Raw genomic sequence first — 16,040 nt, 5'->3', positions numbered from 1 at the left:
GCTACCAGAGCTTTAGCCCATAAAAATTGTCGTTATTGTTGTTACTACTAGTATTATTGTTGTTGTTACTGTGATATGCCTGTTTGTTTTTTTAAAACCATTTATTGTGAATTGAATGAAGTTTTATAGAACAGATTGTCAGTGTCACAGTCAACAAATCATACACTTGATTTCATTACAATAATTTGAATCCTCTTCACATACTGTCAGTTAACAATAGATCCACCCGATATTTTAAAAGTTAGTTTATCGACTGTCAGCCTTAAATATCTCCTGACTTAATGATCGTTTGTGTTTTTAGTTATTCATTGAAAGGAAAGAAATGCTCTTTGTAATCATGGTATATATAGCAAAGAGAACTTCATAAGCATTGGCATTTATGACGGGGCTTCAAAAAGTTCATAGAAATGTGGAAATAAAAGAATGAAATTTTTCTATATACTTTTTGAAACTTCCTTGCATTTACTTTTTTATTTTCCTTTTATTATTTAAATTTATTTTTAAAGAAATGAGTGTAATCATATGACAAAAATTTAAACTATGCAAATAAAGCAAAAGTCCTCCTTGATTTCCACAAATCCCATTCTATAAATACACACACAGCCACACACATCCTTATATGGCTTTGTGAAGTGATTTTAAAAATGGTTACATCAGTTTTTCTGCACTTAATAATACACTTTAGAGGTGTATAGTTTTTGCAACCATTTGCCACTGGTGAATATTGTTTCCATTATTTGACAGTAGTAAACATGCTGCAGTTGATATTCCTGTACATGCATTGTGTGACCGGTTCAAGTATTCTCTAGGATGGAAGTAAAGAAATGCTTGGTTGATGTGGAAGTTTTTTTTTTTTTAAGGCTTTTATTGTGAATTGAGTGATATTTTACAAGGGAGAACATCAGTTTTGCACTCAACCTATTGTATTTCACTTCATTGCAATGATTACAATCCCCTCCATGCATCATCATTCAACAGTATTTGCTTCTATTCCCATTATTTTTAATGTACATAAAAATGCTCAAAAATATATAATCATTTAAGCAACCAAAGGCACATTCTTCAAGCCTGCCTACTGGCCGCCAGCACACAGCCTTTCTCTTTCCATGGGTCTAGTGTCCTTAGCTGGTCTATCTCTCCATGTCCCCATCTTTGCCTCCAACTCTGGTGTTGCTGCTTCTCTGAATAGGGTTCCCCATTCCATTTGTGCTCTTTTCCCTTGATGGTCCTACCGTCCTTTGTTCCTACAATGTAGAATTAACTACTCCATCCTTTATGTTACAAAACTTCTACCTTTACATTTGTGAAAATTACAATTAGTCACGATAACAATTACTCACCTTTCAATCATAACAATCTTATCCCCATATCCTTTCATCAGACCCATCTAGACTAGATGAAGAAAATTCAGTGGGGACTCTACCTTCCCTTGCACACTCTGAAACTAAACTCCCTCTTGGAAACTTGTACACCAGTCATTTTGTACATTTATAGCCCTCCCATTTTAGGTAGCCAGTGTCTAAGGTGCCCGTCCCTATCTACCCTGTATATATAGGGTATGGGATTGATCCTTGATGTGAAGTCAGTTGGTATTTTGAGCTACTACAACCAAAAGTATGGTTCATCAAATTGCAACAATTTATACTTGTTTCCTTTATCAACTTTCTTTTCCTCTTTGTATTTACTTATATTAAAATGATCAAACTGATACTATAAGACATCATTTTATTGTCTTATATTATTAAAAAAAGAAACAAACAATTATTGGTAGAGCAGCTGTATGAAAATAATTGTTGAGCCAAAAGTATAGGTAGCCTTAAAACTACATAGCATGGACCAGCAAATAGAAGAAATCAGACATGACCTTTTCACGTTTGCTTTTTCATTCAGACTTGAACACCAATAAAGACTTCATGGCTTATCTAAAAAGTGAATGTTGGTAATTTTCAGATGAATTATGCTTTTGCAATCTGGCTTTGAAGGATCTTAATACTTTGAAAAAAAGTTATTTCTTTTGGTGTTTTCTGAACACTGTCAATCCCCATTGCTTCACGCTTCCCTTAACAACATCAAGCGCTAACTCCATGACATTTTAGACTCTTTTGTTTATTAGTACTTTTCATTTTGTAAGTTGTTAAGTACTCTTCACTTTAAAACTTTAACCACAGATATAATGCAAAAGTTTTCACTTCCTTTCCTACCAGTTGGAGCTGTTGTTCCAGCTTCTTACAGGAATAAAAGGGTGTGAAAAATCAAAGAGTCAGGTGGGATTTGGAGGCAGAGACATGACTCTCTCAGCTCCTGACGTTTCTAGATCTTGTGTGCTTAACTACCCTGCTCATCTTGCTCATTGTACAGGAGAGACTAAAATGGACTCTGCTCCATGTTCCCTAGCTCCTAGGAAGCACTTCCTAGAATTTTCTGTTATAGTCTCTTCCACTGGCAGCCCAGGGTGAACTAGCAGATAGCTTCTGTCACTCAGCAGCATCTGACTGGGAAACCAGGGTCACTAAATCCTGGCCTTATCTTCTTGCAGATACCATGGAGTTAAAGCACACTTGGCTTACTTTCACTTGATGTTGAGGAAGGAATCTCCTTCCTGCTCCTACTAATCTCCCCCATAAAAATGGAGGTAGTAAACTGTCATTTTGTGGGTGCTGCACTCATCATAAGGCTAAGGACTGATTCTAAGCTGTAAGGAGTAGGGTCTACCCTGTGGCTAGTGACTCACCAGACTCTGAGGAAATCAGGAGAGCATACTTAGCATTTTTTGTATTTAGTTTTGGGCTTTTGTTTCAGATGCAGGAAAAATTCCAGTCAACATCTGTTACTCTCCAATAGAAAATATATTTCTTAGGACCCAAACAAATAAATTACTGCCAAGTTAATACCCTAGATATTGTTGTTAGCTGCCAAAGAGTCAGTCCTTACTCATGGGACCTCCATGCACAATGGTATGAACCATTATTTTTTGGGTGTAAATCATCAGGCATTTCTTTCTAATCTATTTTCATCTATGATTTTCACTAACACCTACTTAGAATGATAGCAACATACAAGCCTCTACTGAAAACGGGTGATGGTTGTATTCATTGGCAGTTGAAATTGGGCATCCCGCTTGGGAAGCAAAAATTTTACCACTAAACCGCTGGCGCCTCTAATAATGTCTTAAGAACAAGATGAAGTTGTTTACAAAATTCCTGTTAGCAGATTTAGACACAATTCTCTTGGGTTTGAATAACTGAACTTCTTGCCTTACAGTGGAGATTCTGTTTTCTTTAGGGAAAATTTAGCACTCATAGACATAAGGAGCTCTGGTAACGTAGTGGTTATGAATCAGGCTGCGAACCTCAAGGTCAGCAGTTCAAAACTACCAGCTGTTCCATGGGAGAAAGATGAGGCTTTCTGCTCTCGTAAAGGCTACAACCTTGGAAACCCTGAATTGGGTCACTATGAGTTAGAACCAACTCCGTGGCATATCACCAGCACCAGCTAACATAATTTAGCATTCAGCACTCATAAACATATATATGGAATCCTGGTGTGGTGTGGTATGACCAACCCTGGACTTCAAACAACAATGTCGGTAGTTCAAACTCACCAGCTGCTTCTCAGAAAACCCTATGCAGGGTTGCTATGAGTCAGAACCAGCTCAATAGCACTTAACAACAACAACAAACATATATATGATGTGGTGCTATAGGAAAAGCACTTGATCACAAGGTTGATTTGAACCTTAAGGTCAGTGGTTTAAACTCACCAGCCACTCCTCTGAAACCCTATGCAGGTCACTATGAGTGGAAATCTATGGCACTTAACTTAAAACATATATATGCATACATGCATGTGTGCACACACCCCAGTTATAATATTTATGTTCTGAACTGTGAGAGTGAGGAGCAGAGTAGTTTGGAGGCTTTTAGAAAAATTAAACGCCCTAAGTACTCGACAGTCAACGGGACCAATTGTAGTTTTTCTTTAGAAACTTTATGTTTTCTGGCAATTGGAAGGCAGAATAGATTAGTAAATCATCAACATAGTGCAGTAGTCAGTGCTTTTTTACTAAAGTTGTAATCTTTGGTTTGAGGAGAGATATGAATACTCTGTAACCCTTAGCACTAATGGGTTAAGGCCAAAAAGCTCAGAAAAGATTTTGGACTAACTAAGTTTCAAAGGCATAAACATTCTCGTCTGTATTCTTTAGGTAAGAGTGAATTTCAATCTTAAGGATAGGGCTGGCCTTAAGAAATCTTTCGACTTTCTCTTAGGCTTCATTAAGCAGAATAACAGCTGTCTTATCAATGCTTAAAAAGGACTGTATTTAAGATCTGCTCAGTCAGCATAGTCTGTCTATAACTTGACTTCTGCAGGACCTGTTAACATGTGGACTAATTAGTGATATGTGTGGGTAACCACTGCTCGTAGGCTACAGTGAGGATTTTATTTTATTTTATTTTTTTATTTTTATGTTTTATTGTGAGTTATATGATAGTTTACATGAGAGAACCTCAGTTCCATATTCATTCCATCGTATATCATTACATTGCTATGGTTTCAATCCCCTCCATGCATTGTCTTCCGACCAAAGGGCATTACAGTAAAGATTTTAAAATTTATTATGGTCCTTGTGTAACTCTGAGAAATCCTTATCAATATTATATAATTTTGTGTGAGTCCAAGGAATAAAATTACATCAGGATCATTACGAATGTCCTTGGTGTTCATCTTGGAGTTTGTAGAGTGATGCTTAAAGAGTCTTTCAGGAATGACGTTAGATCCTCAGTAGATTCTTGAGGGAAAAAAAGGGGGAAGTCAAACAGAATTATCAAAAGAATAAGATTAGGAAAGCATATAAAGAAAAATGACCAGCAAAGGAGCAGATGACATTGGAGGAGTAAAAGTAGACAAGGCAGAGAGTTAACATTACAATTCCCTATTTTGTTTAGTTAATTTATAAGCAGTAACTATAAGAACGAAAGTTTGCTAACTTAATGTCTTTTAAAAGCTTCCAGGTATCAGTTAAAATAGTTGTTCCATTGAAATTGTTTAATCTGGAAGTCTTTCTTATTTATTGTACAGAACAATCAGTTTATATAATTCAAAGGAATACAAAGTAGTCACATATTTTCCACTGTCTTTGGTAAGGTTATGTCAGACTGCTAGGTGCAAGTAGTAGCAGACCCATAGTGCTTGTTCATGTAATGCACAGGAGTCCCAGAAAGAAAGTCTTCATCATCCCTAGATAGGCCATTTCCCATTTCCCAAAACAGTATACAAAGCAAAAATCAAAAGCTAATTTTAGTCAGACAGAATCCTAATTTTCCACGAATTTGGAAAGTTTTGCTTAAACCAATAATAATGCAGAGGCATTACCTTGTGGCTTTGGGGCAGCCTAATGTTTCTGGCCTGTCTCTAACTATCTTATCCTGTCACAGTAGTCTTTTAGAGGGTGCAAGTGCCCTTGTTGTTGTTGTTGTTGTTAAGTTTTGAGTCAGTTTAGACTCATAGTGACTCTGTATAAGCTTTCCGAGGAACAGCTGGTGAGTTTGAATTGCTGACCTTGTGATTCACAGTCCAGTGCTAATCCTACAGCATCACACTGCCCTAGAGGTTTTTAAATTGCTCATCCAACAGCCACAGAAAGCTCTGGTTTAGAAGGCTCTGAGGTTCCTTAGCTTGATCATTTAACTCAAACAGACAAAATGGAATTTTAAAATTCTGTAAAACAAACCCAATAAAACAGATCCTTAATAAAGCTCAAAGAGCTGCAATGCAAAGAAAGAAGAGCTTAAATTGAAGATTTATTGTTTTTTTTGTTTTTTTTTTAAACTGATGGCAACTTATGAGAGTTCATGGAGCAATGATTCCCAAAATCTCTGCTGGTATTGAAACCTGGGTCTTTGACTCATTAGAGGTTGCTGTAGGTGAAGTTCCTTTGAATCCAACAATTCTGATACCAGAACATTGTAGGAGAAAATTCCAATACTCTGTTAGGAATAAAGCAAAGATATTTATTGAGGAGTCGATACAATTCAAACTGGGGAGACACTTAATTGAAAAAGTAAAATAAGTGCTCCAACATGTTGAAGGAGAGTTGAGCCTTTTTGCAGAAATGTGTTGATAGGAGTCTGTGGTCACTATCACAGGGACCAGGGATAATATATAGTTAATTACAAATCAGTGGAAAGTTAGTGTTTCAGGAAGAATTAATCCACCCTCTAACACATACTTCCTGGAATTAACTCAGGAGGTGAACCTCTAAAATAACCTACATATATATGTCTCCTGGGCCATGTTGCACAAGCACTCCACAAACCACATCTTTTCTTCCTTCATATGTTGCTGAGGGAAGTTCCTCAACAGGCTGCATTCTTTTTCTTCTAAAGTACCATCTAGTTTGTTCTGACCCATAGTGACTCTGAATAGGTTTCCAAAGTTGTACATCTTTTCGAGAGCAGAAAGCTTGGGGAGGTCAAACCACTAACCTTGTGATCCTACAGTGCTTAATCCTACAAAGCCATCATGTTCCATGCATAGGCAGACAGAAAAGATAGCCAGTTTGCTTGCTTGTTTTTTAAATGTAGCCCTGATTCAGACCTAGGTTAGTTATTTTCATTCTAAAAGCCTGTAAGACAAAGCCTATATACCAGATCCTCAATAAAACTCCTCCGTTTTAGAGTCCCTATGCAAACCAATGACAGCATATTATCAAGACTTCTTTAATTTTTAATGGTATTGAGAAATACCAAAAACAAAGAAGTTTGTTTGTTTGTTTCCAGAATTTTTATTTCTTATGAAAATGTTGATTTACCGAAAAGAGAAAATTAAACTTGTCTTATCAAATAACAGAATTAATAAATTTGAACTTGGTATGGTGCTGTGGGATAAAGCACTGGACTGCAAGGTCAGTTTGAACCTCAAGGTCGGTGGTTCAAACTCAGCAGCCACTCCTTGGAAACCCTATACAGGGTTTTATGACTCAGAACCAACTCAATGGCACTTAGCAACAACAACAACTTAGGTTTATAGAAACAAAAGAACTCAGAGAATACGAATTCAACCCTTGACATATAGGCCACAGGGTCTGAAAAACTTATAATTTGCTACATTGTCCTCCCCATTGGCAATTATTACTATTATTACTTTAATTATGTGTTTTGAAAATACTGATATATATATAGTTGTTGTTAAGTGCCGTCGAGTCAGTTCCGACCCATAGCGACCCTGTACAGGCTTTCCGAGGGTGTAAATCCTTACGGGAGTAGAAAGCCTCATCTTTCTCCCGTGGAGCGGCTGGTAGTTTCGAACCGCTGACCTTAAGGTTCGCAGCCCGATTCGTAAACACTATGCTACCAGAGCTCCATATATATATATATATATATATACACTTGAAAATACTGATATTTTTATCTAAATTTATTTCGTGAAAATAATTTGAGTTTTATATTTTAATCTTTTAGGTATGATGTTGATTCAAAGAGTCCCAACTTGTCCAAACATGTAAGTTCATATTTTATGATGATTATATATATATATCATTCATATTTTGTTTTTAATGTCATTATATAATGTAAATTTTAATATATTATGAACTATGATTAGTACTTGTGATGATTTATTAATATTAAAATTTTACATTCATAATTTGGCTATGTGATTGCATCATAAAAATAAATGACATTTTTAAAGAACATTTTGAAGAGGTTATTAAGGTAAGTATACCTGCAGTTAAGTGAGAAGGCTTTTTCTCTACTTCCTTGTCTTTTTTTTAAATAAAACAAATTTAAAATTTTTTAAATAAAACAATGGTGACAGACATTGGAATTTGGATGAGATTATTGTTGTTGTTAAGTGCCATTGTTGAGTCAGTTCCAATCCCTAGCGACACTGTATGGAATTTTCAAGGAGTGGCTGGTGAGCTTGAACCGCTGACATTGCAGTTCAAACTGGCTTTATAGTACAACACATTAGCTCACAGCGCCACAAAATTAAATAGTGAATCTCTGTCTTTTTGGGTGTGGTGAGGTGGGAGGACACTTTTCTTCTGACAGAATGGGAAGTTCTCTGGTAAAGGCGTTTGTTATAGTGTCTCTTATAGTTATTTTTTTTCAACAACACACTCCTGGTGTGATACTGCAAGCACTGAACTGAGAACCACAAGGTTGGAAGTTCAAACCCACCAGCTACTCCTGGAAACCCAGTGAAGGGTCACTATGAGTTGGAACCAACTCAAAGATACAATATAATCTCTCTCTATATATAAAATCTTCTAATGTTCATCCGCATACCAGTTTCTGAGGCTACAACATGAAATCTCTGTCCTCATGTCAGTTATGGTATCTTTAGGTCCTGAGCTCCCCTCCTTCTACCAATGACTACTGCCTGGGTAAGTTTCCAGGGTCAGGAGCAGTGGGGATATTGAAGCCAGGTAAATAGAGAGATGGAGATGGGAATTTGGGGGTGAGAGGGAGCTATTCTGGCTGAACATTGGTGATGCTATCAGCCTTTTTATTAACCTATAGGGTGTGGCTCCATAGGATAAGCACTGGACTGCTAAATGCAAGCTTGACAGTTCAAACCTACCAGCCATGCCTCAGAAACCCTGTACAGGGTCATTCTGAGTTGGAACCAACTTGACGGCACACAATAACAACAGCATGAGGCTGGAATTAGGCTAGACTTAGGAAGAATGGCTAAATGGAAGTGAAAACAGCATTTTGAAAGGGCTTCAACTACACAGATGTTTAACTGACAAATGTGACAGTGTGGGGGACAGGCTGGGCTAACATTAATACCTAGAGTCTCAAGAGCATGACGTTTGTCACTTTTCCATTTTTGTAGGTTTAGAATAGATAGGTGTCTGGGTTATGGTGTTGTCTGAAGAGGAGAAATGTCATAAATCAGAGAAAAGTGGGGATTTAAGGAGTAATCACAAGCAAGGAGACAAGACTTGGAGAAACTGAGGACCTGGATATGGTGGTAAAACTCAAAGTAGATTATGAACAGGGCTGCTAACCGAAAGATCAGCAGCTTGAATCTACCAGTCACTCAGCAGGAGAAAGATAAGGCTTTCTGCTCCAGGAAAGATTTACAGCTTTGGGAACCCTATACAGGGTCACTATCAGTAGGAACCGACTCCATGGCACACCACCACCACCACCACCACCACCACCACCACCTTCATTAGGGGGATTATCATACTTATTTTTGTTATGAAGGATTGAGTAGAATAATGTGAAGATGTATTAAAAGAACAGTTCTTCCCAACTGATTCGTTTCTCTACAAACCCATTTATATATGTATTGCACCTTGTCTGTATTATCTATCTTGGGAATATGGTCAACACAGTGTAAGTTAGAAAAGTTTAATGCCTCTTAGACCTTCTTTTCGTATCACAAATAATACGTCTAGTGTGGATTCTCACAAAAAATTGTTTCTCTTTCTTTCTCCTTCTCTTCTCTTATATTAATGCTGCAGTACAGATTTCCATTGCCTTTCTCTTGAACTATTGTAATAATTTCTTATGGGTTTCTTGGTCTCTATCATCTCATATTTTCATTATATCCTTTATATGATTCTCTGTTATATTTATTAAATGTATTTAGTAGACTAGACAAATTAGTTAATAAATGCCAGAGCTGGATGAAACTTGTTGAAAAAGAGAAAGGAAGGCATGTGCTTTTCAATAGTTCTTACAATTTCTAGAGATGACTTCTTTGAATTTTTGTTAGAAATTGATAACTAAATTCTATGAGTGTATTCAAATACAAATTTTTTGATAAAAGTGCATATAATACATTCAACCCAAAAGAAATTCATGAGAGATCAGAGGAAGCAACAGACAAGCAAAATCTATTCCCTGAAGATACAATACTTTTATTATGATTGTCTACTGCCAGGTTTGTAAAGTGAAATATAAACTAAAACCTTTTAGGAAAGAGTGATAAGTGCCCAGGCTGGCATGTAGAGTGCAGGCACTTATGTTTTACAAAAAGCATTTTAGAGCAAGAGAGGCTCCTTAAATTAGCAATTAAAAATATTTTTTTCCTGTCATTTTAATTTCTGATAATTAAGAAGAAAACTTTTTTTCAAGTGACTTCATTTGGTTTCCGGTACTAATAGATGTCAGATAAAATTTTTATGTTTTGTACTGTCAGGATTCCTGGTTTGGCTCTGTAAGGTCAGCACTAGACTGCAAATCACAAGGTCGGCAGTTCAAACCCATCAGTGGCCCCTCAGTAACTCTACAGGGTCGCTACAGAGTTGGAACTGAGTCAATAGCACTTAACAACAATAATGCTTAAGAAAGTACATATAGGAGTATTATAGGAATGATAATGTTGAATTGTACCTTGCCTTTATAACCAATGAATATGAAAGGAGGGGTAGCCACAGAAGCATTATAACTATAGTTGATTCTTTTAATGGCCGGAAAGCTTTTAGTGGGAAAGCATTTTATTCCAAAGTAAACCTTATGAAGTCCAGGGACATATCCCTTTAGCTAATTTATCTTTTTTATGATTCTCTGAGGAAATATCTTCACAAAAATATCTTTTTCTCCATAAGTGTTAGGCCTTACGAACAAAGCATGGCATTTTTAATATTCCAGGCTTGTTCTCTAAGGTGCTAGTGAACCCACTCATCCTAATGCCATTAGCAGAAGTACATAGAATACTTTCATTAGCATAACTTAATTGCATGAGCCAAGTCATTAAAGCAAAGATTAATAACAGGCCCATAATTGGTGCACATAGAATTCTGCTTAGTGTTCTAGACCAGATGATATCGAAACTGTACTTTGTGTACTAAATTTTCCTATCCATAAGGCAATCTAACAATGCATATATTCCCTTGCTTGATCTCAGAAGATAGTCATTAAAATCTTTGCTTCAGAAGCAGTGTTAGTTGTTCATTAACCTTGGGAAGATGTTACATTCTTAAATATATTTTCTAAACATGCATACAAACTTGCACACGCAAATCAGTTGTATTTCAAAATTTTATTTCAAAGGTGATTGTTTGGCCAATGTAATGCATTATTTTTATAGGAACAGATTTATAAATGGAATGAGATTCTTTAATTAGAACACAAAAACAATTTTTATATATTGTTGTTTTTGTTAAGTGCCATCAAATCAGTTCCAACTCCCAATGATCCTGTATAGTGTTTTTGAGGAGGTGCTGATAAGGTTGATCTCCAGACTGAGTTTTGTCGCTCTATATAGATATATCTCCTAAATTAAAACCATTTCTATCGAGTTGATTTCAATTCATAGAGACCCTGTTTTAGGGTTCTGAGGTTGTAAAACTTTACAGGAGCAGAAAACCTCACCTTTTTCCCAACAAGAGGCTGGTGGATTTGAACTTCTGCACTTGTGATTAGCAATCCAGTACTTATCATTTAGATCCAACTGGGCTCCATATCAACCTTGCAGTTCAAATGGCTTTGCAGTCTGGCGCATTAACCCACAGCATCACACCAGGACTCCAAATATGAGTATATTCCACACATTATTCTTGTGAATGAGATATAGCAATGGATAAGACAAACAGATCTCCATCCTAAATTAGCTCACATTTTAGACTTTGGAGAATGGAGTGGGACAGATTCATTCAATGAATACAACTACAACTAAAAGATTAAGGTAATTTATTTCTTTGTAGTATTTATATTAATAAGCTATCATTAGAAGGAGAGTGACTGAGGAACCAACATTAGCTAAAACCTTGTGGTTCTTGTTAAGTGCCATAGCTACTGGTGGGTTTGAACCTCCAACCTCTCAGTTAGCAATCTAGTGCTTATCTACAGTTCTGTACCAAGACTCCTTAGGTTTCCCTTAATCTAGCAGTATGGCTCTACAGTAGTTGTCACCCAGCGTATTCTTACTGATGAGAGGACAGAGCTATTACAAATCTAGGAAGAATGCATTTCAGGCCAAAGGAACAGCAGTGCAATGGCATTGAGTCAGAAAAGAGTTTGAAATCTTGGCATTTCAGAAAAATGGCTAACATACAGATAGTTATGAGTGATGACAGTGGAATAAAATAGTTTGGAGAAGCTATACAGGACTCAAATGATGTAGAAATTTTTAGACCAGGGTTTTGTTTTTTTTTTTAAATGTCTATGTTTATTGTTTTTGATGGATTTTAAGTAGGTGGTTAACCTAATTCATTTATGCATATAAATGACTGTGATAGCTGAATTGGAGAGTGTGGCAGGGTAAGCTGACCAAATCAAAGAAACCAGTTTTAAGGTATTATGCTTTGACTGTGTGAACTACATTTTGGTGATTATATCCTTTCAAGTGGCAAAATGTAGTCATATTTGGAATCCGTTTTGGTGGACTGATGGCTGATGTCTTGAATGTGAGATAAGAAGGTAAGAGGAAATGTTAGAACGACTTCTAGGCTTTTGTTGAGAGCAGCTGGGTAGACAGGGATGCAATTTATTAGAATTGGGAAGAAGTGGTGAGGAAAAAAATGGAGGCAAAAGCAAAGATTGACCAATCATTAGGTGGAGACCCAGTAAGCATGCAACTGGAGATATTGATCAGTCTATGTCTGAAGACTAGAGATATAGATTTGGAAACTATTTGTCTTTACATTTGAAACAAAAATCAAAGGATCTAAAGAAGCTCACTCTTGGTTAATGCGCTGGACTGCAAAATCCACTTGAACTGGGAGGCCTGTGGTTCAAATTTACCAGCTGCTCCTTGGAAGCCCTATACAGGTTCACTATGGGTCAGAAACGGACTCAACTGCACTTAACATAACACAAAGAAAGTATAAATGGAGCAGGGAATATGAAGAATATTGGGGGGAATTTCAGCATTTAGCAATTTGGTGGAAAAAGACTTGGCAGAAGTAGCAATTTAAAGCACCAGTCAGGTTATTTCACTCTCTGATTCAAAGCCCCCCAGTGGCTTCCTTCCACACTTTAGAAGTCACAGTTAATGACATGGCCCTTGATCCTCTCCTCTCTGACCATTCTCTTCAGTATGCATTCTGCACCAGTCCACTGGCCTTCTTTCTTTTTCTTGAATACCCAAGAACATTCTTAGCTTAGAACTTTTGCCATTGTTTTTTCTCCTACCTGGCCTTCTTTGGGTCTAAATATTAATGTAACTCATTAATATTGCATAGATTTATACTTAATTGTCACCTAATGAGAGAGACCTTCTCTTGCTTCATGATGTAAAAGAGCATTTTGTGTTGTTCTTTGGGTTTCATGAGTAGTGAAATGTTAAGCATTAGAATACTAACCAAAAGATTGGCAGTGCAGATCCACCCAGAAGTACCTTGGAAGTAAGGCCCAGTGATTTGCTTTGGAAAGGTCACATTGCATCTCCATGAGTTGGAATTAACTTGATAACAACTGACAATGACAACAGCATTCCTTTTGGTTCTTATTAAATAAGAAGAGCTAGTCATAGAAGCATATTCAAACAAAGGATTTATGATTAATCATCTATTAAATGGGCTCTGTTTCTCATTTACATTTTCTAGTGTCATTACATTTTACAGTGTCTTAGAGTGTGTCTTAAACTTTGAAATAGAATTAGATAGTTTTGATACCATGTTTAGTGCACTTTAAGTTGTATTTGTTGGACATTTGTTTGCATGTAAAACTAGTTTCCTTAGGACTTGAATATATCTTACATGATTTTAGATACCATCTCAAGAACAAATTTAATGCACTGAAAACTAATGGCCACTTTGGTTGTTTAAATTATTATATATTCCTGAGTATTTTTGTGTACATAACAAAACAAAACAAAACAAAAACAGGGAAAAGAAGCAAATGCTATTGAATGTATGGAGGACATAGTATTTGAGAAGACAAAGTTAAGAATTGTAATGTAATGTACAAAGACCTGGAATTAGAAAATCTAAAGAGTACAACACACTCAGTACCATTCAAGCTGAAGGAAAAAATTCAAGCCTTGATTTCAATATTGAAGGACTCTATGGCAAAATATTGAGTGATACAGAAATCATCAAAATAAAATAGAAGCCATGTAAGAGCTACTGTACCAAAGAGAAATGATGGATGCTCAGTATTTTAAGAGGTAACATATGATCTAGAACCAATGGTACTAAAGGAAGAAGTGTAAGCTGCACTGAAGACACTGGCAGAAAACTAGGTTCCAGGAATTGACAGAATACGAAGTGAAATATTTCAACAAACTGATGCAGCACTGGAGTCGCTTACTCCCCTATGCTGATGATATTCTATTCGCAAGACAGCTACATGGCTTACTGATTGGAAGAGGCATTTTGTTCCCATTCCAAAGAGAGGTGGCCCAACAGAATGTGGAAATCATTGACAGAATTATTAATATCACATGCCAGTAAAATTTTTCTTAAGATAATTCAAAAATTGTTATAAGACTACACCCACAGGAAACTGCCAGAAACTCAAACTGGATTCAGAAGAGGACATGAAACTTGGATTTTGACTGAAAGCAGAGAATACCAGAAAGAAGATTACTTGTGCTTTATTAATTATGCAAAGGCTTTTGACATCAAGCTATGGATAACTGCAAAAAATGGGTATTCTGGAATAATTTTACTCATGAGGAACTTGTACATAGATCAAAAAGGTAGTGGTTAGTGTTTGCAGCCCAGTGCATTAACCAACACTGACACACAAGTTAGTGTTCTAACAGAACAAGGGGATGCTAAATGGTTTAAAATCAGGAAAGGTGTGCACCAGGGTTGCATCCTTTCACCATATTATTCTGTACACTGAGCAAATAATTTGAGAAGCTGGATTATGTGAAGAAGAATGTGGCATCAGGATTGGAGAAAGACTCATTAATAATCTGCGATATGCAGATGATACAACCTTGGAAGTAGAGGACTTGAAATACTTACTGATGAAGATCAAAGACCATAGTCTTCAGTATGGATAGCCCTTCCATTTTAAATAACCCAAAATCCTCAAACATGGACCAACAAATAACATCACAATAAATGGAGAAATGATTGAAGTTGTCAAAGACTTCATTTTGCTTGGATCCATGATCAACACTCTTGGAGGTCAAGAAATCAAGCTACATATTATGTTAGATAAATCTGCTGCAAAATACCACTTTGACATGTCAAATAGCAAAGATATTAGTTTGAGGACTAAGGTGGGCCTGACTGAGACCATGATATTCTCAATCACCTCACATGCAGGTAAATATTGGACAATGAATAAGAAAGATCATAGAAGAATTGATCCATTTGTGCTATAGTATTGTTGAAGAACACTGAAGAAGAAACAGATCTATCTTGAAAGAAATGAGCCAGAATGTTGCATAGAAGTGAGAATGGTGAGACTTTCACTAGAACTTTGGCCATATTGTCAGAAGGGAGCAGTCCCTGGAGAAGGACATTATGCTTGAAATATGGAGGGTCATTGAAAAAGAAGAAGATTCCTTTCGAGATGGATTAACACAGTGACCAAACCATGGGCTCAAATGTAACAATTATGAGAACGGTGCACGACCAAGCAGTGGTTTTTTCTGTTGTGTATTGATTGCTATGAGTTGAAATCTTGACAGCACCTAACAATATCACCAACAACACTATATTTTATGCTGTTTGATAATAGATAGCAAGTTTTTTACTTTTTTGTTCTGTCACCTGTTTCACCATGTGCTATTGGTGATGTTGGTGGTGTGCTGTGGAGTCATTTCTGACTCATAGTGAGCCTGCGCAGGATTTCTAAGAATTTCTAAATCTTTACAGGAGCAGAAAGCCTCATCTTTCCCCCATAGAATGACTGTTAGTTTTGAACTGCTGACCTTGATGTTAGCAGCCCACTATGCTACCAGAGCCCCTTCACCATATGCTAGCAGTAAAAATACTTGATTAATTTTCTGTTGCATAGTACAATTCTTATATCTCAATTAATGAGGCATAGTGCTTTCAACATTCTTATCAACAGAGAAAAGATTGAAGTTGTCAAGGACTTCATTCTTCTTGGATCAACTATCAACACTCATGGAAGCAGCAGTCAAGAAATCAAGCGATGTTCGAAAGGGCTAAA

General features: G+C 36.6%; 1 protein-coding gene across 1 annotated transcript in view; it reads left to right on the top strand.

Annotated features, from left to right (window-relative positions):
* The window catches only part of CPNE8 (copine VIII), a 384,959-nt gene that overhangs the window by 101,806 nt on the left and 267,113 nt on the right, over positions 1–16,040 (top strand). Inside the window, exon 5 of the mRNA XM_006865292.1 lies at positions 7,461–7,500. Coding sequence (XP_006865354.1) covers positions 7,461–7,500 — 40 coding nt within the window. The remainder of the gene's footprint in view (positions 1–7,460; positions 7,501–16,040) is intronic.

This window comes from Chrysochloris asiatica, unplaced genomic scaffold, assembly GCF_000296735.1.
Source record: "Chrysochloris asiatica unplaced genomic scaffold, ChrAsi1.0 scaffold00077, whole genome shotgun sequence".
NCBI classification, from domain to species: Eukaryota; Metazoa; Chordata; class Mammalia; order Afrosoricida; family Chrysochloridae; genus Chrysochloris; species Chrysochloris asiatica.
Note: the sequence above shows the minus strand (reverse complement) of the source record. Positions and strands in the feature narration are given on the sequence as shown.